This window comes from Pteropus medius, unplaced genomic scaffold (assembly GCF_902729225.1).
Source record: "Pteropus medius unplaced genomic scaffold, Ma_sr-lr_union100, whole genome shotgun sequence".
NCBI classification, from domain to species: Eukaryota; Metazoa; Chordata; class Mammalia; order Chiroptera; family Pteropodidae; genus Pteropus; species Pteropus medius.
In genome coordinates, this window is record NW_024349798.1 from 10591550 (window position 1) to 10615584 (window position 24035).

At 33.5% G+C, this 24035-nt stretch overlaps 1 protein-coding gene across 1 annotated transcript in view; it reads left to right on the forward strand.

Annotated features, from left to right (window-relative positions):
- Positions 1 to 24035, forward strand: part of ATF7IP2 (activating transcription factor 7 interacting protein 2) — a 52823-nt gene that overhangs the window by 22808 nt on the left and 5980 nt on the right. The window contains exons 2-8 of the mRNA XM_039885318.1: positions 2427 to 3289; positions 4319 to 4443; positions 8100 to 8234; positions 9270 to 9368; positions 13379 to 13512; positions 17102 to 17104; positions 23440 to 23510. Coding sequence (XP_039741252.1) covers positions 2437 to 3289; positions 4319 to 4443; positions 8100 to 8234; positions 9270 to 9368; positions 13379 to 13512; positions 17102 to 17104; positions 23440 to 23510 — 1420 coding nt within the window. The 5' untranslated portion in view covers positions 2427 to 2436. The remainder of the gene's footprint in view (positions 1 to 2426; positions 3290 to 4318; positions 4444 to 8099; positions 8235 to 9269; positions 9369 to 13378; positions 13513 to 17101; positions 17105 to 23439; positions 23511 to 24035) is intronic.

Genomic DNA, 24035 nt, shown 5'->3' on the forward strand with positions numbered 1-24035 from the left:
TGTAATGTTAATTCTGCCTGTCCATGAGCATAGTATATCCTTCCATTTATTTGTGGTTTCTTCAGTTTCTTCCTTCAGTGTCTTATAGTTTTCCATGTACAGGTCTTTTACCTCCTTGGTTAAATTTATTCCTAGGTATTTTATTGTTTTTCATGCAATTGTAAATGGGATTGTTTTCTTAATTTCTCTTTACAATAGTTCATTATTGGCATATAAAAATGCAACTGATTTCTGAATATTAATTTGTATCTTGATACTTTACTGAATTCAATTATTCTAATAGTTTTTTGGTGATTCTTTACAGTTCTCTATATAATCATGTCCTCTGTAAATAATGACAGTTGTACTTCATTTCCAGTTTGGATGCCTTTTCTTTTTCTTTTTTTTTTAAATTTTTTTGTCTGATTGCTGTGGCTCGGACTTCCAATACTATGTTGAATAAAAATGGTGAAAGTAGATATCCTTGTCTTGTTCCTGATCTTAAGCTTTCAGTTTTTCACCATTGAGTATGATGTTAGCTGTGAGCTTGTCACATATGGCCTTTATCTATATTCAGTTATGTTGCTTCTATACCCACTCTGAAAGCTGCCCTGGCCCTCCAGCTATTACCCTGAAGCTAATCAGTTCAGTTCCTCCCTTTATGTCCCCGGCGCTCTTCGAGCTGCCATGCTTGTGCTGGTGCACAAGAGTGAGAGAGTCTGTGTGCAGTTCCCTCAAGAGGAACTCCTGAGACTCCAGCAGCCCTTCGTTTCACTCAGATGCAATCCCTGCTGGTTTCACAGCGAGGGGACTCCTCTTCCTAACACTTTTGCTCCTGGCTGGTAAGCTGAACGTGGGGCTGGGACTCTCACTAATCAGGGGGAACCTGTATACCCATGGTATCCCTTCCAATTCTTAATCGCCACACCATTGGTGTTGGACCTACTTGTTCCACATCTCCATTCTTCCTACCAGTCTCATCATGGCTTCTTTATATGCTTAGATTAGATATAGGACTTCTGTTCCTGTTCAGCTAATCTTCAGTTGGTTCTCAATGATAGTATTTCTATAAGTTAGTTGTAAATTTGATGTCATGGGAGGAGGCAAGTACATCATTTACCAACTCCCCTATCTTGACAAGAAGTCTTGCATTATTTTTTTTCCTAATTAAGTAGTAATTGTGTTGCTTGAGTACATACAGAAATTTATGCAAACAGGAAGAGAATATGGATGACTCATGTTTCCAATTGTAGGGGGTGACTTGTTTAGTCTCATAATATCGAGCCAACTGGTGAATACAGCTCTCGATCAGAATCAGATGGATTTTAGCATCCTTATTCTCTGTTTCTCTCAAGATGCTTTCAAATAGCAATAGCTTTCTTAATTAAATAGTAGAGATTCTCGGGGAAATCAGGAGGAAGTCTTAAGACTTCTGAAGATTTTATTGCCTGTCACTTATGCAATGCCATGTGAGTCTCTCAGGATCACATTGATTGGTGAGGGTGTCAGCCCCTTCTTGGCCAATTTGTAGACGTCCTCCTTCACACCATCAGACATCAACTTTAGCCAGGTGGTAGGGCAGAGCTGACTGAGACAGGCCTGTACTAAGATCAGACGTGTGACCTATGAAGGCGGGGGACAGGTAGCAAAACAGCAGTATTCCTTTCTTTTAAAACATTTATATACCTCCGGTTCAGATCAAAGTTGATGTGGATACTGAGAGATAAATACTAAAGTATTTCTCTGCTATGTAGTAGATTTTTCTTAAACTATGAAAAATAATTTAGAATTAAGTATTACAAAACCTAAATTGGCTTTCTTATTTGAATTAATATGTTGCATATCTTCGTGCTTGCTTTATACTCATGAGTATTGAGAATTACTCATGCAGTACCATTTATTTTGGAAATATGAATATTAGGAAAGCTTTAAAAAGGTGCCACTCACTATGTGTAGAAAATTGAATGTTCTCAACTCATTTAGTCTCATAATATTGAGCTAACTGATGAATACAGCTCTCAATCAGAATCAGATGGATTTTAGCATCCTTATTCTTTGTTTCTCTCAAGATGCTTTCAGATAGCAACAGCTTTCTTAATTTTATGAAGAAATGCAACTTAATCTTTAGATTGCTAAAGTATGCCCTGCTTAGATTATTTAAACCAGAGGTTAATGGTTATAGCAGTGAGGTGATATTACAAAAAGTGGCCAGATAAATTATCAGGCTTAGCATCAAATAAAGGATTACAGACAATAGAAATTTATAATTTATATAGTTTAGATTTATAGAAAAAAATTAAATTACTTGTACATTTATAGCAAAAGTAATTTTCAATAAAAATATTCAAATCTGGGGAGATAGTCTCAATATTATTTTAATATTGTAAATAAATGTTAGTTTTTGTCTGCTAGAGAAAAGCATTTAAATATGGTATCTTCAATTCTAGGATATGAAAGATGGCAAGTCCAGATCGAAGTAAACGGAAGATATTAAAAGCCAAAAAAACAATGCCTGCAAGTTGTCGGAAGCAAGTAGAGATCCTGAATAAGTCAAAGAATGTTGAAGCACTGAAAATAGCAGCAACTGGGAATAATGTCTCAAGTGGTAACCAGAATTCAAGTACTGGTGTCATAAGTAACAAATGCAGACATTCTGAAAATGATGCTTCGTCTATGGACTCTAACAGAAATTTCGTATGTTCACAGAAAAATGAAGTATTTTCTCAGAATTTAATAAAACCACCAGAAATTGTTGATTTGAAAACAAGATTGGGACATATTGAAGAACAAGTTGTGTGCCCTTGCCAAAAGCCAAGTAAAACAATAGAATCTCCCAGGAAACTGTCTACCCAAGAGGCAAAAGATTTGTCACAAAACACTTCAGAAAACTATTTTGAATGTCAGGCAAATATAACAAGATCCTTACTTGAACAACACAAAGAGGATTGTAATCTGGGATCCATTAGTCATCCACCCAGTGTACTGAGTAGTATAATTCAAATGCCAAAGTCTACAGTAATCAATATCTTGGATGATAAGAGAATTGACAAGATGAATTCTCATTTTGAAACAGACTCCAATTCTGCGTCACATGATAAAAAGCAAAATGATGTTTTGATTTTAAGTGCAGATACCCGTTTTGTGCTTGTTGATAAAATACCTACATTGGTGAATTCAGTCATTTCTCGTAACTGTGCTGCTGACATTTTGAAAACTGAAGAATCCTGTAGAATTTGTCATTCAAGCATTTCAAATTGTAAAAATACAGACTCAATTTGGCTATCATCACTTGACACAGATAATAATAACAGTAAGTGTTTATTTGTATACCTTTTGGAGAAAAAATAGTCATTTTCTTTTGGGCGACTTTATAGTCTCATATAGAAACAGTTAAGTACATGCAGACAGGAAAAAAGTGAATAGTAATAATTATTTCAGAGTGTCTTGTTTCTGAACCACTCTTCTCGGGGAAGGGGAATGTTATCCTTCATATCCAGAGGGAAGTAGATTATAGCAAAGAAGAAATCAATCACTTTTAAGAGTACAAAAAATCAAAAATGGTTTATGGTAATTATTTGGTTTCTTTCACCTACATATTTTCTTATTTTGAAGTTTTATTTATTAGATTAATAAGGAGGCTAGTTGAAAGAGAAAGTAGATTTTTTAAATTGTTGGTGAATCCATTTCTTTTCATAGAATTGACCTTTTAATCACGTCAAGTATGAGCTTGATAGATGAGAATATATACACATATACATACATACGTGTGTGTAGAGCAAGAGAGAAACGCATCAAATAATTAAACAAGGAAGGTCTAAGGTTATAAAATCATTAAAATAGTAAAAGTATATTTCATTAGAAATGGAGTGTTCTTGTAGATTAATGAAATATAAAAACAAACTGATTTCATAGGATAAATTTTATGTTCTTGTCTAGGCTACAGAGTGATCATTTAACAAGATGAATTTTAAATTACTTAAAAATAGGATTACCTATTAAAAATATGTAAGACTGTCTAACTGCTTATAAAAATACTATAAGACCACTAAAATAACTGCACATACAGGATTAAATGCTATAACTTATTCAGGTTTCGTTAGTATTAAATGTGTATTAACATTGAAGGAAAAGTGTATCTGAAACCAGAACCCTATCTAGGATATTCATTTTTTTAAAAAGTTAGATTGTCATAATTTTTTATACAACTTCATTTTCTAAAAAATGCTTCCATGGTCACAGTTTAGTTTTTCCATTTGCTTAGAGAGTCCCTAAATTAGAGCATTCCCATTTCCTTCATTAGAAGGAATATTTTTATCTCTGATCTTTCCATCTCCCCAAGGCCATAATCAAAAGAAGAGGATGTTTTCAGAAAACAAAGAAAATGTTAAGCGCATGAAAACTTCAGAGCAAATTAATGAAAATATTTGTGTAGCTCTGGAAAAGCAAACAGCATTGCTGGAACAGGTAAAATATTGGGGCTTAAATATTTGCTTCCGAAAATTTTACTTTTGATTAGTAAAAAATGGTAAAGGTTAATTGATCTCCACAATGACTTAGTACAGATGAATTTCACTTGATACAAAACTGATATATGAAAACTAAAATAACAGAAGTATTAGGGAAAGATAATTATTTACATTACCAAAATACCTCTAGTTTCTTGGGAATGATCCTTTGCAGAGTAACCTAGATAGAGTGCTATCGTAGAAAGAGAATGGGCTTTTTAGTCAATACTACATTCCGCTTTCTTCGTGAGTCAGATACTGTATGACCTTGAGCTTTGCTGAACAGTCTGTTTTGTACTAATCATGGAGTTCTTTGATTTACATCTATAGCTATTTGTAGACCTTACCACAATTGTCTACAACTTCATAGGCTCAGACAGCCCAGTTAATTGCAATGTCCTATTACATTCAGGTTTACTTGCCCTAATTTCCAAGCTTACAGAGATATGCTGTGTTATCTGACATTTTGCTTTATAGTATTATTAAATGCATGTTTTGCTTTCATTTTTACCCCATTTCATCTCATTGTACTGTATAGTTGCCATACATATCTGACCAACTCTGAGTTTAACTGTAATGAGCTTCAATTTTAGTGGGTCTTGTTTTGATGATTATATCTGCTATTTTACAGTATTTGCCACTTGAATACTACAAGTAAGTCATTAAGTAGTAAATTAATCCCTGTCAGCTGTGATGGAAAAAAATGTCCCAGTTCAAACCATCCTGCTAACAAGATATCAAAAACAAAAACACTACTGTTTTCAAGAACAGACCAGTACAATTATATAGTTACATATTATACGAATGTGTATTCACATAATAACTGGAAACATTTTGAGACTCATGCAGAATCAGCTTAACTGACGAGTCAACAATTTTTCCCTTTCTACCTCTTGTTTTCTTCCAGAAAGACCAAAAGAGACACTGATAAAAAATATAAGTGTTCTGTTGTTTGCAGGATAGTGGTAGCAGAATTATGGTAAGCATGGATCTAGTTTAAGGAAAAGATTGGGGATTACAGCTGTGTCTAATTTCAGATGAGTAGCTTAATTCAGAAATATGTTCTGATATGGACAGATATAAACAAAATTTACTCTTTGAAAGTTTTCATTTCAGTGGCATGGAAAAAATCAAGGTTTTCATTCACTATTATCTGCCTCACAAAATACTTGGACACAGAAAATGGTCCTTCTCAGTGAGGTTTAGGGAATGCAGTTTATTTTGTTATCTACCCTGCCCAGAAGTTTACTGCACATTCTCCACAGACAGTTTGGGTTTTAGCTAATCCCTATCTTTTTACCTACCTCTAAATAGCTGGCTTTCCCTCACTAGATGTTTTGATTCCTGTCCAAGCAGTAAACTTTCTAAACACTTGTTTGTTTTTCTTGTTTGAATCCCAGTGGAAGAGCGCCTCCCATTCTGACAGTGTTCTTTCCTACTGAGAGCCCCGGAACTGCTGACTCTTACCTCTTGAGATTTCACAAGGATCTTGGCTAGTTGGTTCCAACTAAATTACTGAAGTAGAGAGGTTTTTCTTCTAAAATCCAAGTTAGTCTTTCTACCCACGAATCTTTCTCCAATCTTTAGGCCACTTTGGCTACAATCTGCAAATTGTATCTAGGACTTCCATCTGATTTCATAATTTGGACACATTACCATCAGCAGAAGACATTCATGAGGTATTTGGTGGAGGTGATTATGTCTTACTTCTGTGTGAGGAACATCACCACTAAATGAGAACAAATGTCCACTCTAACCAAGAGGAATCACCCCCTTGGTGGACATTCAGTTCAAAATTGAGTTTTAAGAGTCTGCCTCTATCTGAATCACCAGAAGTACTTGTTTAAATTGTGTTTTCTTGAGCTCTAATAGTTGAGGACTGTTGTTTTAGGCTACTCATCTCAAACTTACCTGATAAAAATAATTAGTGATACTTGTTAATTATACAACTTTTCCACTTCCTTTCCAGTAAATTCTATTTGGTAAGTCAAGGGGAGGGCCTAGGAATTTTACTATTTTAACAAGTATCCCATGTGATTCTTCCTCACCACAGAAGTTTGAAAAACACTGTATAGCCTTTGCTTGTTAGCAAAACAATATTCCCCTATTCAAAACACTTAAATATGTGTCTCCAAGATTCATCTGGGTTAGAGCTTCGCATTATGACCCCAGGCAGTAAACTGGTAAGCATACAATAATCCATTAAAACCACACATGAGTGACAAGTAATGGCTGTCAGTAAAAATGGTATGTGTTTCTGAGCATTTATTTACATAGCACATGTATTTTAAGCACTTAATTTAATCAAATATTTAAAAGTCGTAAAAGTAATCACAGTCATGTCTAATAATATTGAGGAACCATTGAAGAAGTATTAATGAAGCATTACAGAAAAAATCAAGTAAACAGTAATGTTGAAGAATAAGAACAATTGAAATGAGAAGGCTAAAACCTTGGGAATAATCAAATAAAAGTACTGAATATGACTAATCATCCAGGCGATAATCAGTATAAAAGAGTTTAACATAGAAACTTTTATGTTCCAGTTTTGAGCACCAAGAAGTAAGATATTAAGGGAAAGTTGTAACTATTACTAATAAATACCTTAAATATATTGTGACAGGTTTTTTTTGCTAAGAGACTACCTACTTTGTTATGAAAATAGTTTACAGGACAATACACATTGAGCAAATAACTACAGTGGATGTTTCTAAATGTATGGCTCAGCAGAGCTGCTCATATCAGTGGGCATTGAGATTAATTATGCTGCCTGAAAATAGGGCAATCTGTTTTGTAAAAACCAACCAAATGTAAAATACATCAGTATTTCATATGATAGCTACTGTGATCTGTTAAAATACCATGCCAGGTAGCATTAGTCACCACATAAATGTCCCTGGCTTCTTTCAATTTTAACAATAAGAAAGTCACCCCTAAAACTATGCAAGTAAAAGATATTATCTTGTATATTTACTTCCTTTGTATCAATTCAATGTTTTCCACCTTATGGAACTCTTTTGCATGTTATCTTTTTATGTTCTTATAAAAATCCAGTGAGCACCACTCATTCAACATTGTATTAGCTACCTATTTGTGGACAAGAAAAATGAAGCTCAGATATGTTGTGACTTCCTAAAGGTCATATACCTTGCTAATGGCAGGGTCAAGGCTCAGACTTTCATAATTTACTTCATATCAGCTACAGACCAACCAACCTTTTTTATTGGGCTCTGGTTTTCAGATAAATGGAGTTCCTTTTTAGAGACTACTAGGTTTCAGTAATGGTCATTACAAAATATAAATGAGACATAGACTTTTGTTTCATTAATATATGTTATGGGATTCAGCTGAAACTATAGGAAACTAAAATCAAGAGAATTTAATTTCTAATTTATACGTATATTTAAATATTAGGTGTTCTCTGCTGAATTTGATATTCGACTTTTATAAAACTTACTATTATAGTAATATAAATATAAACATAAAAATATAAACTATATTTTATTGCTTAACAGTAAATCCAGAAAAGAACAAAGCTATTTTTAAGAAGTAGGAAATAAAATTGCTTTTAAATTTGAAATGTGGGGTGTTTTGGTTTTTATTTTAAAATTCTAGGTCAAACATTTGATTCGACAGGAGATCTGTAGTATAAATTACAAACTATTTGATAACAAACTGAAAGAATTGACCGAACGCATTGGGAAGACACAGTGCAGGAATAAACATGAAGCAATAGCTGATGAACTCTTCGTAAGTTTCTAATTTCATTTGATTTCGTTTGAGTCTTTTAAAAAGTAGAATTTGGTGATATTTGGTATGTTAAGAAAAGAAAACAATAAAGGCAGGCCCAAATATGATCCCTGTCTATAAACCTGACGTATCAGATTCTGTAGGTAATAGAATTTATTCTATCTCAGCAGTATTGGCCCTTGACAAATGCTTTTAGAAATATCAGCCTTTCGGTGTTGATTGACAGGCTTAATACATAGGCAGTTTCTTTTAATTCAAAATATATTCTGTATTTGAGCTTGTACAACCTGTTTCAAGCATTTTTCATGGTTTCTTTTTGTCGTTATTTTTGTATTAATCTTCTAAGGTTACTTGCTGAGTGGTGTTTCTACCAACATTAATTTTATTATGAATGTTATAAGTTTGATGTTTTTATCTTCCATTCTAGAATGTCATACTAGCATCAAACGTGATTTTCTTATTGAGGTAACATTGGTTTATAACATTATGTAAATTTCCGGTGTACAACCTTATAATTCAATATCTGTATGCATTATAGCATGCTCACCTCCAGTAGTCCACTTTCCATCCGTTACCAAACATTCGGCCCCTTTACCCATTTCACTGTCCTCCAAACCCTCCTTCCCTCTGGTGACCACCAGTCTGTTGTCTATACCTAAGAGTTTGGTTTGGTTTGATTTGTTTCTTTTTTGTTTGAGTAAAATTACACGATTTTGTCCTTTTCTGTCAGACTTATTTCAGTTAGCGTAATACCCTGAAGGTTCATCTGTGTTGTCACAATGGCAATACTTCATCTTTTTTTAACGGCTTAATAGTATTCCATTGTAACTATACACATCTTCTTTTTCCATTCATCCATTGATGAATGCATCAAACGTGATTTAAATCTTTGGCTTATATAAGAATTTCTCATTTATTTGGGTGGATGCAACACTAGTCTCACAACACTACTTTGGCAAATAGTTTTTCCTCCATCTCAGTATATTATTTAGTACTCTGGTTTCATATTTATTTGTTTTCCTCTTTTTCTTCTAGGCAAAAATAGCAAAACTTCAAAGACGTATTAAAAAAGTATTGTTATCTCAAAGGACTTGTTTGCAGCCAAACGTGTTATCCAGTAATACAGCCTATAAGGTTGGTATAAACACATAGGAGTTTTAATAACTTGGTTGACCCACATAAGTAGTTGAATTGTAAGAAATGAATATGTTTCCAAACTAAGAAGCTAAAAAGGCAATAAATCGATACTTAGAATGTTCCTGTGACTTTATCTCTGGGGAAGACACCCTTAGGTAGCCAAAAGTAAATGCGACTTATATTACTTTCATAAAGTAAGTAGAGATATGATTTGTGATTGCCTAGACTACCCTCCCCACCATTTTATCATGATGAAAAGTTTCAAACATATACAACACAGTTGAAGTACTTTTACAGTGAATATTTGTATACACAACACCTAAATTCTACCTTTACTATTTTAATATATTTATTTTTGTCATGTATCTGTCAGTCTTTTCATCCCCTAAGCCATGTTTATATTTGGTACATTCATATACATATGTATGTATTTTGTTTCAAAATGTACTTTGCAATGTATACTTAAAATTTAAATATAATCTTCAGTATATATACAAGAATTTCTTTTGTAGTGTCTTTATTCACTTTGGTGTCATATTTATGCTAGCCTGAATAAATGAATTGAGAAATATTCCTTCCCTGTTTTCTGAAAGTTTATGTAATATTTTTATTACTTCCTTAAATGTTTTGTAGTATCCACCTCTGAAGACTATCTGGGCAAGGAACTTTCTTTGTAGGAAGACTTTTTCTTGAAAATTCTATTAATTTAATAGGTTTCGGGAAATTCAGATTTTTTCATTTCATCTTGTATAAGTTTTGTAAGTTATCTTTGGAAGGAATTTGTCCATTTTATCTAAGTTGTTGAATTTGTTAGCATAAAGTTATTGATAAAATTTCCTTATCTTTTTAATATTTGTAGATCTGTAGTGATATGCTCTATTTCATTTGATACTGGTAAGCTACTTTTTTTTTTTTTTCTTAATTGGTCTTGCCTAGGGTTTTTAAAATCTTATTAATTCTCTATCCCTTTTCCCTTTTCTGTTTTTTATTCTTCTTTTACTAACTTCGGATATGATTTGTTCTTTTTCCAGCTTCTTAGAAGAGAAAGGGCATTAATTTTTAACCTTCTTTTCTACTGGAAAACATATAAAGCTATAAATTGCCTTGTAAGCAGTGCTTTTTCCTAAGCACCTTTTAAGCATCTTCTCAGTGCTTAGATAATGTACTTCTTAGTGCAGATATAATTTTTGATATATAGTATTTGTTTTCCATCAGTTTAGAATAATTTCTGATTTCCTTTATGGTATTACTCTTTAAACCATGAGTTATTTGGAAATGTGTTTAATTTCCAAACATTTGGTAGTTTTTTTTGCATGTTATTTTTATTGATAATCTAATTTAATTTTGGTCAGAGAATATACTATGTAAAATTCGATCTTGATTGTTATTGACACTTATAGTCCAAGATATAGTTTCCCTTGTTGTATGTACACTTGTAATGTTCTGTAATTGTCACTTTTGTGTTAATTCTGCCAAGATGGTTGATAGCAGTGAATGATGGCCCTGAAAAGATGTCTATGACCTAATCTGTAGAACCAGTGAATATCTTGCTTCACATGGTAAAAGAAGCTTAGAGATGGGGCTCAATAGTCATAAGGATCCTTATAAAAAAGAGTCAGGAAGGGCGCAGCAGAACAAAGAGATAGGACAGTAGAAGCAGAGGTTGGAATGATAATAGAGGAAGGGGCAATGAGCCAAGGAAAGCTGGCAGCTTCCAGAAGCTGGAAAAAGGAAACAGATTTTCCCCTGAAGCCTCCAGAAGGATGCAGCCCTGCAAACAACTTGATCTTAGCTTAGCGAAAGTGATTACAAATTTCTGGCCTCCAGTACTGTGATAGAATAAATTTCTGTTGTTTTAAACCACCCAGCATGTGGTAATTTCTTATAGCATCCTCAGGAAACTAATACAGAATGTGTGAGGTGCCGCCATAACAAATACCTGAAAATGTGAAAGTGGATTTGGATGGGGTAATGAGAGGCTAGAAGAATGTAGAGCCTAGAAGAATATTGAGAAGTGTGATTTTTTAAAAATCCTGATTGCCTTGAACAGACTTTTTGTAGACATATAGATGTTAAGGGCTGCAAGTTAGGGCTCAGAAGGAAATGAGGAACATGATATTGGAAACAGAAGGAAAGGGGGTTCTTTTTACATAGTGACAGGAAGCTTAGCTGAATTATATCCCTCAGTGATATGGAAAACAACTTGTAAGTGATGAAATTTTATTAGGCTGACAAGATTTTTGAGCACAGCATTGAAGGTTTGGCTTGGTTTTTTGCTTCTTATAGTAAAATGTAAGAGAGAAGAGATAAAGGAAACTGTTGAGCAAAAACAAACCAGGAAGACTTGATTTGGGAAATTCTAAGCCTGTCCCAATTGCAAAAGACCCTAAAATTAGGAAGTTCACTGTCAGAAAATTATGATCTGGAGAGAAAGCCAATAGTGTGTCAGGACAAGCTTTTGCTAGAGCCTTGGAAAGATCAAAAAGTCAGAATATTCAGTCACACAGAGAGCTCTTTGAAGAAATTAGGCATTTGACTTTCTTTCAGTAGGCAGTTACCCTGTTTAGATTTACTGCGTAGTCTTGGACTCCTGTTGTGAGCTCTAGTTCCAGCGACAATTTACTTTTCAAAGTCCTTGCAGTGCTATTCTGGTTGGCTTCGTTCTTACGGCCCCACTGGATCTCCTGTTCCATCCCTGCTGGTGCTGCCTGGCCTCCCCAGAGATGTGGGTGGAAAGTTCAGGAAATGTTGGCCTGTAGTCACTGCCACTGCAGTAATTTGGACCTGCAGCTGTGGAGCAGGAACACTGCTGATGCTTCAGTAGTCCGCACACACCACAAGTGTATGATGATGGCCCCATTGACACTGCCGTGGATCTGGCCCACTGCTGTTCCAGGGGTGGAGTCCTGGGGTTTGGTTCCTGGCTGGGCTTTGCTAACATTGGCACTGCAGCCAGTTAGGGCCACTGCTGCCCCAGGTGTCAGGGGGGATTCAGTTGACACTATTGCTGCAATGAAACTGGCTGCTGATTTTGCAGGTATGGAGTGGGAGATTAACCACCTTGCTCCAGGTTTGGGGAGAAGGATGGATCCCTGGCCTTTCTGACACTCAGTGTAGGATGTATGGATAATCAAAAGAAAACTCAAGGAATTCACTGTGGTGTTGCTTCTCAATCTTGAGGTCCCCAGACAGACTGCCTGCCCTCTTTTCACCTTTCATAGGGATTTTATGATTATCCATTGAATAATTTCCAGGGTATTTAGTGGTGCTTAGAGCTGAGGAGCATGGGAAAGTGAGTCTATGCCACCTTGTCCTGGAATTGAAAGAATACTACTATTTTTGCTATTGTTTTACACTGTTGTTTGAACCTATTTCTACATATAAAATCTATACATGTAATATAATAACATTTTAGAATTCTGCCTTTGTGTATCTTTCTGTTCATGCTGTCTATCAGAAAAGCCCATGAATTGGGCAAGCAATTGATCCTTTTGTATTAATTAATAGACACATATATTTTAAATACTTCAAGTTCTTAACCAAAGCATGGACTAAATGTTTCAGCTCCCAGGTTTTAAACAAAACTCATTAAATGAAAGAGCAAGTTGAAATTTTATTTATTTTTGGTCCTGACTCATTACTAAAAGTATAACGAAAGCAAAAAGTTTCCTTGTTAAATTCTAATGTTTATTAATTCCTAAAACTTGGTATAATAGAAATAAAATGTGTCTAGGTACTTCATTTTTCCTTCTTTCCATTCAGGGAAAGTTAATTTGTACTATCATTTTTATTTCTTTGAATTTTTTTTTAAATTCATTTTGACAGAAAACAGCAATCATGGTCTTCAGCCATTGACATATCTATAATTTAATATATGTCTTGCCATATATTTGTAAGACTATTTTAAGAACATTTTCCAAGTGAAATTTTACCTATCATCAATTTTGTGTGGAAGGAAACAATTGTTAACCATCCCCTCAATTGGTTTTTCCTCATCCAATTGACAGGTTGCAAATTCAGAGTCAGTTAATAGTCCATATGAAAGAAAGACATCTGTGAACTCCGAACCTTCTCACCTTTCAGAAAAAGCAAGTGAAAAGATTGATTTGTCACTGGATCATGATGAGGCTGTTTCTGAAAGGTAGGCATTTCCACAAAAAATGCATAAACTTATTTATCTAAATATATACTTGTAAAGATATACCCTTTTCTTAATTAAGCATAAAATAACTTAAAGCTTTATATTTATATGAAGCTTTACATAGGAATAGTGTAATGATGGAACAGAATTGGTTCTCCAAAGCTTTTATCTTATTTGTTTTAACAATACTAAATAAATTTGAATTGGTTAGGTGTCGAGTTTTCATTGTGATGCTTTCCATCTGTGGTATGGTATCTGGAGTGAGTGACTGGAGCACTACAGTAGTTTCCAGATTAACATGCAGAAAAGTCAAGGCCCTATCAAACAGTAATTTTAAAAAATTGGATAGAAGAGTAAGACTAAGAAAGTAAGACTAGGGGGAAAGTGCCTAAAATTGCACATTTTTAAAGTACTATCATGATAATTTCAAATTAGAGTCAGTGGGTTAAATTATTTGCGTAATTGAATCACAGAGCAGCTGAGACATCTAATCTCCAGTCTAGCTTAAAATATTTGGAGCTGGTAGGGAAGAAGTAGTTTAGTTTAACAAACATGATTGATGATCCAGGCCTGGATTAATGTTCAAGGAGGTGAGTGGGGAGTGGGGGGAGGGCATCTTAATGAATTATTTTCTCTTCGCTGATGATTCTCAACAGTTTCTCTGAGCTTTATAATATTATTTAGTCTTAACATTTACTACTTAAAATGTCTGATGGTTTTACTTTTATTTGTTAAATTATACCTCAGCTTTTAAAAAGAGGAAAATATACAAGCAAAAATAAGTGAATTAAATGATGGCCATTGTCTGAAGTACAACACCCTTTCCCAGAATAACTGTGTATACTCAAGGACGCTATAAAACGAATGAGAAGCAGTCTGGTCTATACCATTTGCAGTAGATTGTTGATATTGGGACTATACATGTAGTTTTGACTCTTCAGGGAAAACCTAATATTCCATGATATTGAGAGGCCCATATTTCAGTTTTAAACCAGGAAGTTGCTGTGAAGAAGGCATTTATTTAGTTCAAGAAGACAAGAGTCACATTTCAGTGAGTCTTTGTTGTTACCACTTATTGATGCATGTGCTAAAACTTAAAATAACAAAAAAAATTAAATGCTGATAACAAAAGTAAAGAAGAGCCTTATATCTATGATATGAACAGTCCACCTAAACTCCAATCTGAAATTTGTGAAACTGTTTCAGGCAGAACCCTCAGCCCTTGGCGAGTGTGAGAATATGTGTCACAAATGTGTCACTTGACTCTCATGGGTGGATTCAATAATAAGTTTTGTAAAACATTTAAGGAAGAAACACAAATTTTAAACAGACTAGAGCAGGTCCTTGAATAATGACGGTTCATTCAACCTTGTTTCATTGTAATGTTGACGAGATGCTGTAGGAATTTAATTCTTGTTTATATCCATTAGTCTATGATCAAAGTGGTTTCGCTATAGTCTTTTCCCTTAAAGTCACAGAACCTATTGATGATGTAAAGTGAGGACTTACTGTATTCCAAAGGGAAAAAAAAAAGAGGAAATATTCTTCAGTTCATTTTAGGACACTGGTACTAAAATCTAGTATAACTAAAATTAAAATCAATTTAAAAATTTTACAGAAATGGAAAATTGCAGTCCACTTTTACCCATGAAATAAATACAGATATTCTAAACAAGAGACTGGCAAACCAAGTTCAACAATCCATAAAAGTTGGGTTTGTCCCAGGAATGCTGCAATTTTGGTTCAACAATAAAAAAATCAAAGTAATTTTCCAGGAGAAGAATCATCAGCTCACAATAAATGTAGGATTTAATAAAATATCTATGATTAAAAACAAATTTTTGCCAAACCTGGAATTGGAGATAACTTCCTTAATCTGAAAAAGAATATCTACAAAAACTCTAAAATCAAATCTGGTGGTAAAATATTGGAAATATTCACTTTGAGATACAAAATAAAAGGATGCCTGTGCTCACTACTTTAACATTATACTGAATAGCTTGGCTAATGCAAAAATACAAAAAAAAACAATGAAAGAAAAGTAAAAATAAAGGATTCAAAAAGAAGCAACAATAAATATTAACTATTCTTCGATAATTGATGGCATGTATGTAGGAAATCCAAAGGAATTTACAGATAAATTATTAGGATTAATAAGAATTTAGAAAGATTGTCAAACTCAAATATGTAAGAAACCAATGACATTCCTATATATCATATATGATATATAAACAAGTAGGAAATGAAATTTTTAAAAATTCCAATAGCACCAAACATATCAAGTGCCTAAGAATACATTTAACAAGACATGTAGTAATTCTGAAGAACGTTACAAAACTCTGAAAAATGTTAAAGAAGAATTCAGTGGAGAAAAGTAGTATGTTTATGGTTTGGACAATGCAGTGTTATGAAATGTTTTTACTTTTGCTCAAATTAATTTATGGAGTACAATTTCAGATTCCCAGTGTATAATTTTATGGAGCTTGACAAGCTGATTTGATTTGATTCTAAAATGTATACGTAAATGCAATAGGTTAAGAGGCCAAGTTATACGTTAAGTAGAAAAACAATTTGGAAGGAATTTGCCATCAGATGTCAGAACATTACAAAACTACAGTAATTGGATAATGTAATATTTGCAAGTGTATCTTAATATGATATTGCCAAATAGAACAGCGTGGAAGAGTCCAGAAGCCTGTGCATGTTTGTATGTGATATATGATGGAGATTGAGTGGCAGGTCGTTTGGGAAGTTATTGACTTCTATTAAATGATGTGAATTTGCTATCCGGGTTGGGAGAAATATGAAAGAAATTGGATCCCTATGTCAAGCTATACATAAAAATCAATCTCATGTGGATTAAGGAAACTAAAGGAAAATTATAAAGCTCTTAGACGGTAGCATCTGAAATACCCTTATCATAAAAGAAAAAGTGATCAGTTTTGCAACATTAAAATTAGAAACTTCTTTTCTCAAGAGGCACTATAAAGATAGTGAGAAGACAGGCTATCGAGTGAGAGAAGATACTCGCAGCACATATAACCTGTAGAGGACTAGTACCCAGAATACATGTGAAGAACTTCAACAGATCAATGAGTAAAAGCCAGATAATACTAAAGAAAAATGGGCAAAAGACTTGTACATCTGCTTCACAAAAGAGGAATTCCAAATGGCCAATAAACATATGAAAAGGTGCTCACCTTTATTAGTAATCAGGGAAATGCAAATTAAAACCACAATGAGATACCATTTTATATCAGATAAGGAAAAGTAAAACATTTTAAAATCTGGTAATACAAGGCATTGGTGAGGTTTTGAAATAGAATTGGTTTTATTTAACATTTTGTTTTGGGGTGAGTAAATTGGTATAGTACTTTAAAAAAAAAATTGTCATTATCCAGAAATATTGAAGATCTGAATATCCTTTGACATAGCAGTCCCATCCCATGATATATACCTTGCCTGGAAACATGTATACATGTGCAATAGGATATATATAGAGAGAAATGTTTATTAGCAACATTTTCCATAATGGCCAAAAACTGGAAAGAAAAAATGATGTATAGTCGAAAAGAAAAATAAATTGCAGTAAGTCCATGCAATGAAATCCATACATTCATGAAAATGAAGGAACCACAGTCATGTTCAGCAGTATGAGTTACACCCACAAAACAGTATTGCAAAGCAGACACAAAAGAATAGTATGATTCCATTCAAACAAAGTTCAAAAATAGCCAGAAAAACAAAAGTATATTATTTAGGAATTCAAAGCTAAGTGCTAAATCCAAAGAGTAAAACAAGGAAATTAGTACCACAAATGCTATTTTTTGGAGGAGATTTATGACACAGGTTAGAGGCACATAGGTTTCTGAAGTGCTGATAATTTAAGATATATTTACCACAGTGTTGGCTATGTGGGTACTAGTATAATTATTTCTTAAACAATGTGTATTTTTAATTCAATTTGAAAATAATTATTAGAAAATTTAGGTTGTTTATGTTTAATACAAACTTACTGATATATGTAGGTTCATAACTGCAGTCTTACTACTTGTTTTCTATTTGTCCCATCTATTTTATGGTCCTTTTCCCCCTAAATATGTCTGTCTCTCTGTTTCCGTTTTAGAATTTTTTAATTCTTTTTTTCCTTTCCCCATTACCTTGTTAATTATATATATTTCATTGTTTCTTTAGAAGTTATCCTAAAGATCATGATAGGGATTCTTGATTCTAATATTAAAGTCTAATAATATGAATTTCTACTTTTACCATTTTGTAGGCAATGCTTGACCTTCGTACACTTTAACTCCATTTACTGCTTGCCCCCATCTTTTGTGTTTTCATGCATTTTAATTTTATATTATATCTCACAAAATAATATTACTATTTTTTGTATAGTCATTATTCATTTACAGTTACCCAAATATTTACCCTTTCTATTGCATTCCTTCCTGTATTTCCATCTTTCCACCTGGAATAATTTTACTTCTGCCTGAAGAACTCCATTTATTATTTATTTTTTAACTTCTGCTCAGGATGAATTCTGTTAGTTTTTATTTGTCTGGAAATACTTTCATTTTTTCTTTATTTTTACAGGATATTTTAACATGGGTATTGAATTGTAGATTGACAGTTATTTTTTTTTTTTTTACTACTTTCAAGATGTTATTGTCTTCTGATTTCTGTAATTTTTATTGGAAAGTTAGTCGTAGTGTTACTTCTTTGAAGATAATACCTGTATTTCTCCAGCTGCTTTTAAGATAGTCTACTTCTTTGGTTTTAGTCAGTTTGATGCTAGTTATGGGGTATTTTGTTTTGCTTTTTAATGTATCCTTATCCTGATTGGGGCTCATAGTCCTTGATTCTGCGGCTTGCCTTCTTTCGTCGTCATTGAAAAATTCTTGGTCATTATCTCTTCATATAGTGCTTTTGTACCATTCTTGTCTTTTCACCCCTTCTTTCTAATTATGTGTTTCTCTGTATTATGTGTTTCGCTGTATACTCCATCTTTTTTGTTCTCTATGCTGTGGTCTGGGTACTTTTCAGTTTATTAATCTTTTCTTCAGCAAGATTCAAGTGGCCATTAAGCCCATGTATTGCGTTCTTAATTTCAGTTTGTGTAATTTTTCTTCTTTCCATTGGATTCTTTTTTATAGATTCAAGTTCTCTGGTGAAATTTTTTATTTTGTTATCCATGCGTTAAACATTTTATCACTGTTATTTTTTGATCCATTTCTTATGACTCTTGTATCTGGGTAACTTTTAGCTCTATTTGCTATTCTTCATTTTTGTCCTCTTTTTTTTAAACTTTTCTAAAATTAAGTTTATTGGGGTAACATTGGTTAATACAATTATATAATTTTCAGGTGTACATTATAATTTGACATCTGTATATTCTATTGTGTGTTTACCACCCAAACTTCAGTTTCCTTCAGCTACCATGTATTTGATCCTCTTTACCCACTTCGCCCTCCCCCTACCCCTCTATATTTGACCCCCTTTACCACGTCTACCTCCCCCTTCCTTCCCCACCTCCTACCCTCTGGTAACCACTAGCCTATAGTCCATGTCCATGAGTCTCTATTCATTTGCCCTGTCCTCTTTCTTATTACACCTGCTCATTTTTTTTTGTTTGCATATAGGACATTGTGTATTGAAAATTACAGAGGCTCTAAATCACGTTATCTTCCATCAGAGTGGGTTCGCCCTATATTCTTTGATACTCCTCCCTTTAAAAAGGTGGAGCCTAATTCCCTTCTTGGGCTATATGTAGTCACAGCAAATAGAAACGGTAAAAGTGAGAGTATGTAACTAGATCATAAAAGACATCATAGCTTCCTTGCTTTCTCTCAGATAGCTTGCTCTGGGGCACTTTAACTGCCACAGTAGCATGGAAGCAAGCATAAGTTACTCGAGGATATCAAGCAACCTGTGCAGAGTCCCAGATGGTGAGGCACTCTGCCAACAGCCATGTGAGTAAGCCACTCTAGAAGCAGAACCTCCAGCCCCAGTCATGCCTTCACATGAGTGCAGCCCCTGCCAAGCCAACAACTCTTCGTAGATCCATCAGAGAAGAAGGGTTACAGAGCAAACTACTGCTCCCAAAATTAGAGAGACAAACATGTGGAAACTGAGAATCACAACATATAGGAATTGGGACAGAAACCCATGAGCAGAAACCATAGGAACTAGTACAGAGGTAGGAAAATCTAAAACCATGGGAACTAGTGCAGAGGTAGGAAAATCTAAAACAATTTTGTGAGGTTTACCTACAGAAGCTCTACCAGGTCCTCAGAATATTGCAGAAAAATCCTCTCATGCTTCCAGCAGAGGGAAGGTAAAAGGAACCTTTTGAAATGCACCAGAGCTTTCTCTTAACAAGGCCTGCCATCAGGAGAAACTATTTTCAGAGCTTAAACTATCTGGGAGAAAGGAAATATCCAACTCCTGCTCCCCCTAGCCTTCCGCATGGAAGATGGGAAATACCCAACTATAGTCCCCTCTAGCCATCCTGTCTCACCTAAGCTCTAGGGTAGAGTGGGGTGGGGGGGTGGGACTGAGAAGCACTAGTGAAGTTTACATTCCAGGGGCACAGGCTCACTAAAAGTCTGAGACCTAATCATAGGTCTAGTAGAATGCTACTAGACCTCTATTACTATATTACTATATTACCACTATATTACTAAAGGCCAGTTTACTATAGTTCCTTTTACCCAGTACATGTCTACCTTTTAGTAAAATTACAAGACGTACTAAAAGGCAAAAAAAAAAACAAACAAACAAACAAAAAAAACCCACAAAATTTGAAGAGACTGCACAAGTATCAGAATCAAATATGGCAGGAATGTTGGAATTATCAGACTAGGAGTTTTGAAAAACTGTGATTAATATGCTAAGGGCTTTAATGGAAAATATAGATAAAATTCAAGAACAAGTGGATAATGTAAGCATAGAGAGATGGAAATTCTAAAGAAAAAGAAATGCTTGATATAAAAAACACTAAGCAGAGAGAGATGGAAATTCTAAAGAAAAAGCAATGCTTGATATGAAAAACACTAACAATTGAAAAATGCCTCTGATGGACTTATTAGTAGAATAGACACAGCTGATGAATCACTGAGCTTGAAAGTATGACAATAGAAACTTCCAAGATGAAAAAAAGGAAAAAAAGACCAAAAAAAAAAACCAAAAACCCAGACTATCCAAGAACTTGGGCAACTACAAAGGGAGTGACATACACGCAATGGGAATATCATGGGGGAAGGAACAAGTGCAACATTTGAAGGAATAATGACTAAGAATTTTCTCCAAATTAATGTTAGATACCAAGCCACAGATCTAGGAAGCTTAGAGAACACCCAGCAGAAAAATACCAAAAATACTACACTTCAGCATATCATATTTAAACTTTAGAATAGCAAAGATAAAATCTTGAAAGAAGCCAGAGGAAAAAACGCTTACCTATAGAGGAGGAAAGATGAAAATTACATTTGACTTCTTAAAAACTATGCAAGCAAGAAAGTGGAGTAAAAATCTTAAGTGTTGTAAGAACAAAACCACCAACCTAAAGTTAAGTACTCCAAAATTATCCTTCATAAGTGAAGAAGAAATTAAGACTTTTCTCAGACAAACAAAAATTTAGGATATTTGTTGTCAGTAGACCTGCCTTACAAGAAATGTTAAAAATTCTTCAAAGAACTTTTATATCATATCATAAATTATATCAAAGGAAAATGATATGTTAGAACATCAGATCTACATAAAGAAAAGATCATCAGAGAAGGAGTGAGTGAAGATAAAATAGAAACTTATTTTTCTTCATTGATTTAACAGACAGGAGTTGGTTCAAAATCATAGCAACAGTGTGATTGTGCATATCTGTGTGCTTACATAAAAGTGAAATGAATGACGTAATGATTGAAGGAACATGAATGAAAAATTGGGAATGTTTTGTTGTAAGATACTTGCACTACTTGTGAAGCAATATAGTGTTATTTGAAAGTGGACTTGAATTAGTTGTAAATGTGTATTGCAGACTATAGGGCAACCACTTAGAAGTATAATTGATATGTTAAGAAAGGAGAAAAAATAGAAGCATAAAATGCAGTTTCATTCTTAATTGTCAAAACTTGGAAGCAACCAAGATGTTCTTTAGCAGGCGAATGGGTAAATAAACTGTGGTACATTCAAATAACGGAATATTAACGGTGCTAAAAAGGAAATGAGCTTTCAGGCTATGAAAAGACATGGGCATATCTTAAATGCATACTATTGAGTGAAAAGCCAATCTGAGAAGGCTATATACTGTATGATTCCAACTATATGACATTCTAGAAAGGACAAAACTATAAAAAAAAGAGACAATAAAAAAGATGAGATGTTGCCAGGGGTTACTGGAGAGAGATGAGTAGGCAGAGCACAGGGGATATGTAGGGTAGAAAAATGACTCTGTATGATACTGGAGTGGTGGATACATGTCATGTCATCATTCATTTGTCAAAACCCATAGAATGTACAACATTAAGGGTAAACCCTATTATAAACTATGGACTTTGGGTGATAATAATGTGTCAGTGTAAGTTCAGCAGTTGTAACAAGTGTACCACTTTGGTACAGGATTTTGGTAGTAGGAGAGGTTGCGGGGGTGAGGAACTGGGTATATGGGAACACTGTACTTTCCACTTAATTTAACTATAAGCTAAAATTGCTCTGTAAAAAAGTATTAATTTTTAAAAGTACCAAATATTGCTGAGTGAAGTTAAGGGCGATATGGTGAGATATGCCATATTCATTAATCAGAAAATTTATATTAATGTCACTTTGCCCAAATTGTTTTGTACATTTAATGCAATCTCAATCAAAATCCTGGCAGCATTTTTTATAGAAAGTAACAAGGTGATTGAAAATTTATGTGAAATTCAAAAGACCTAGAAGATGAAAACAATGTTATAAGAAAAACAAAGTTGGGAGACATAAACTACATGAGTTCAAGACTTACTATAAATCTGTAGTAATTAAAACAATGGTATTGGCATAAGGATGGACATATAAATCAATGGACAGAATAGAAAGTATACATATAGTCCATTGATTTTCAACTAAAATGCTGAGGTAATTTAATGGTGAAAAGATAATCTTTTCAAGAAGTATTGTTGGAATAACCAGAGGGGAAAAGTAGACCTCTTAACCTTACGCCATATACAAAAATAGCTTGAAATGGATTATAGACCTAAATACAAAAGCCAAAAATTAAATATATCTGTAAGAACTTGGTATAACCCTATATATAGAAAATTCATCTAGAATTTTACAGGCTTGATAAAATTTACATCAAGATTTTCTTTAAAATTTTGATTTAAATGCCAAACTCATAAAAGTGGTATCAGGGTCAAATAGAAGCAGAAGATAGTCTTCTGACCCAGGATATTCTGTAGCCATAATTAGCATTATTTACCATCAATGCTTAGTTTAGTAAAAGTGTGGTAAATACTGCTACTATAGTGAGGTAGTCGCAGAATTAATTTTTAATAGCTTTATTTGTTATAGTCCTACAAAAGAGTCAAAGTATCTTAATGGAATTCTTTCAGTTACGTGTTTCATTTTCATGAAGGCAAGTGTATGTGCCAGAGTGACTTTATATTACACACTTATGTATATTATATACTTCTAGATTGGATTCATTGTAAGTAGAAGTCTACTAAGTTTTAAGAGTCCATTATTATTGGATATCCATAAACTTTTGGTCACATAATTGGTAATACATAGGTATTTGGTTTTATCATTTCCATTTCACCTCCACAATTATTAGATTAAAACATGTCAGTTACAAATGTTAAGTTAGAAGAAGAATTCTAACCATTGATTGTATGTTTAAGCTTAAAAATGCATGTTTAGTTTATTTTTTGTTTAATTTTTTTATCATTTTAGTAACGATGATGTTATGTTGATTTCTGTGGAAAGCCCTAGTTTGACAACACCAATTACATCAAATCTAACAGGTATCTTAAGTTGGTTAAAATATGATCAAATTAGAAAGCTTAAAATCAGTATTTGTTTAGAGATTTGAATATTCTTTTAATAAAATTCTACTCTCACAAGTGCTTTAATTTACATTTGGTTAATATTACCTGAATAAGTAAATGATCTCTTAATATAATTGAGGTTTTTTTTTTTAACTTTGTGTTTTATCAATTCATGGCCTTTTGTTTCTTTACTATTTGTTTAATGGCTTTGTAAGTTATAAAACTACTTACCTTTTCATATACATTATTTTTACTTGTTTGCTCTGGCCTGTTTTAGTGCTTTGCTTTTTGGTTTATCTATTAAGTTATAGTATACTTAAGATTTAAAATTTGGCTATTCTTTAGTTCTTTGATTTTTAACTTTTGGTGTTTTTATAGTACTTTTCGTTGCTCTGTAGAGTTTCTCTCTTATTACATTTATATAAAAAAATCTTTAACCTTAAATTTCCAATAAATTTCCTCACAGATTAGTATCTTGTTGGCTCATAATTCCTCATTCAA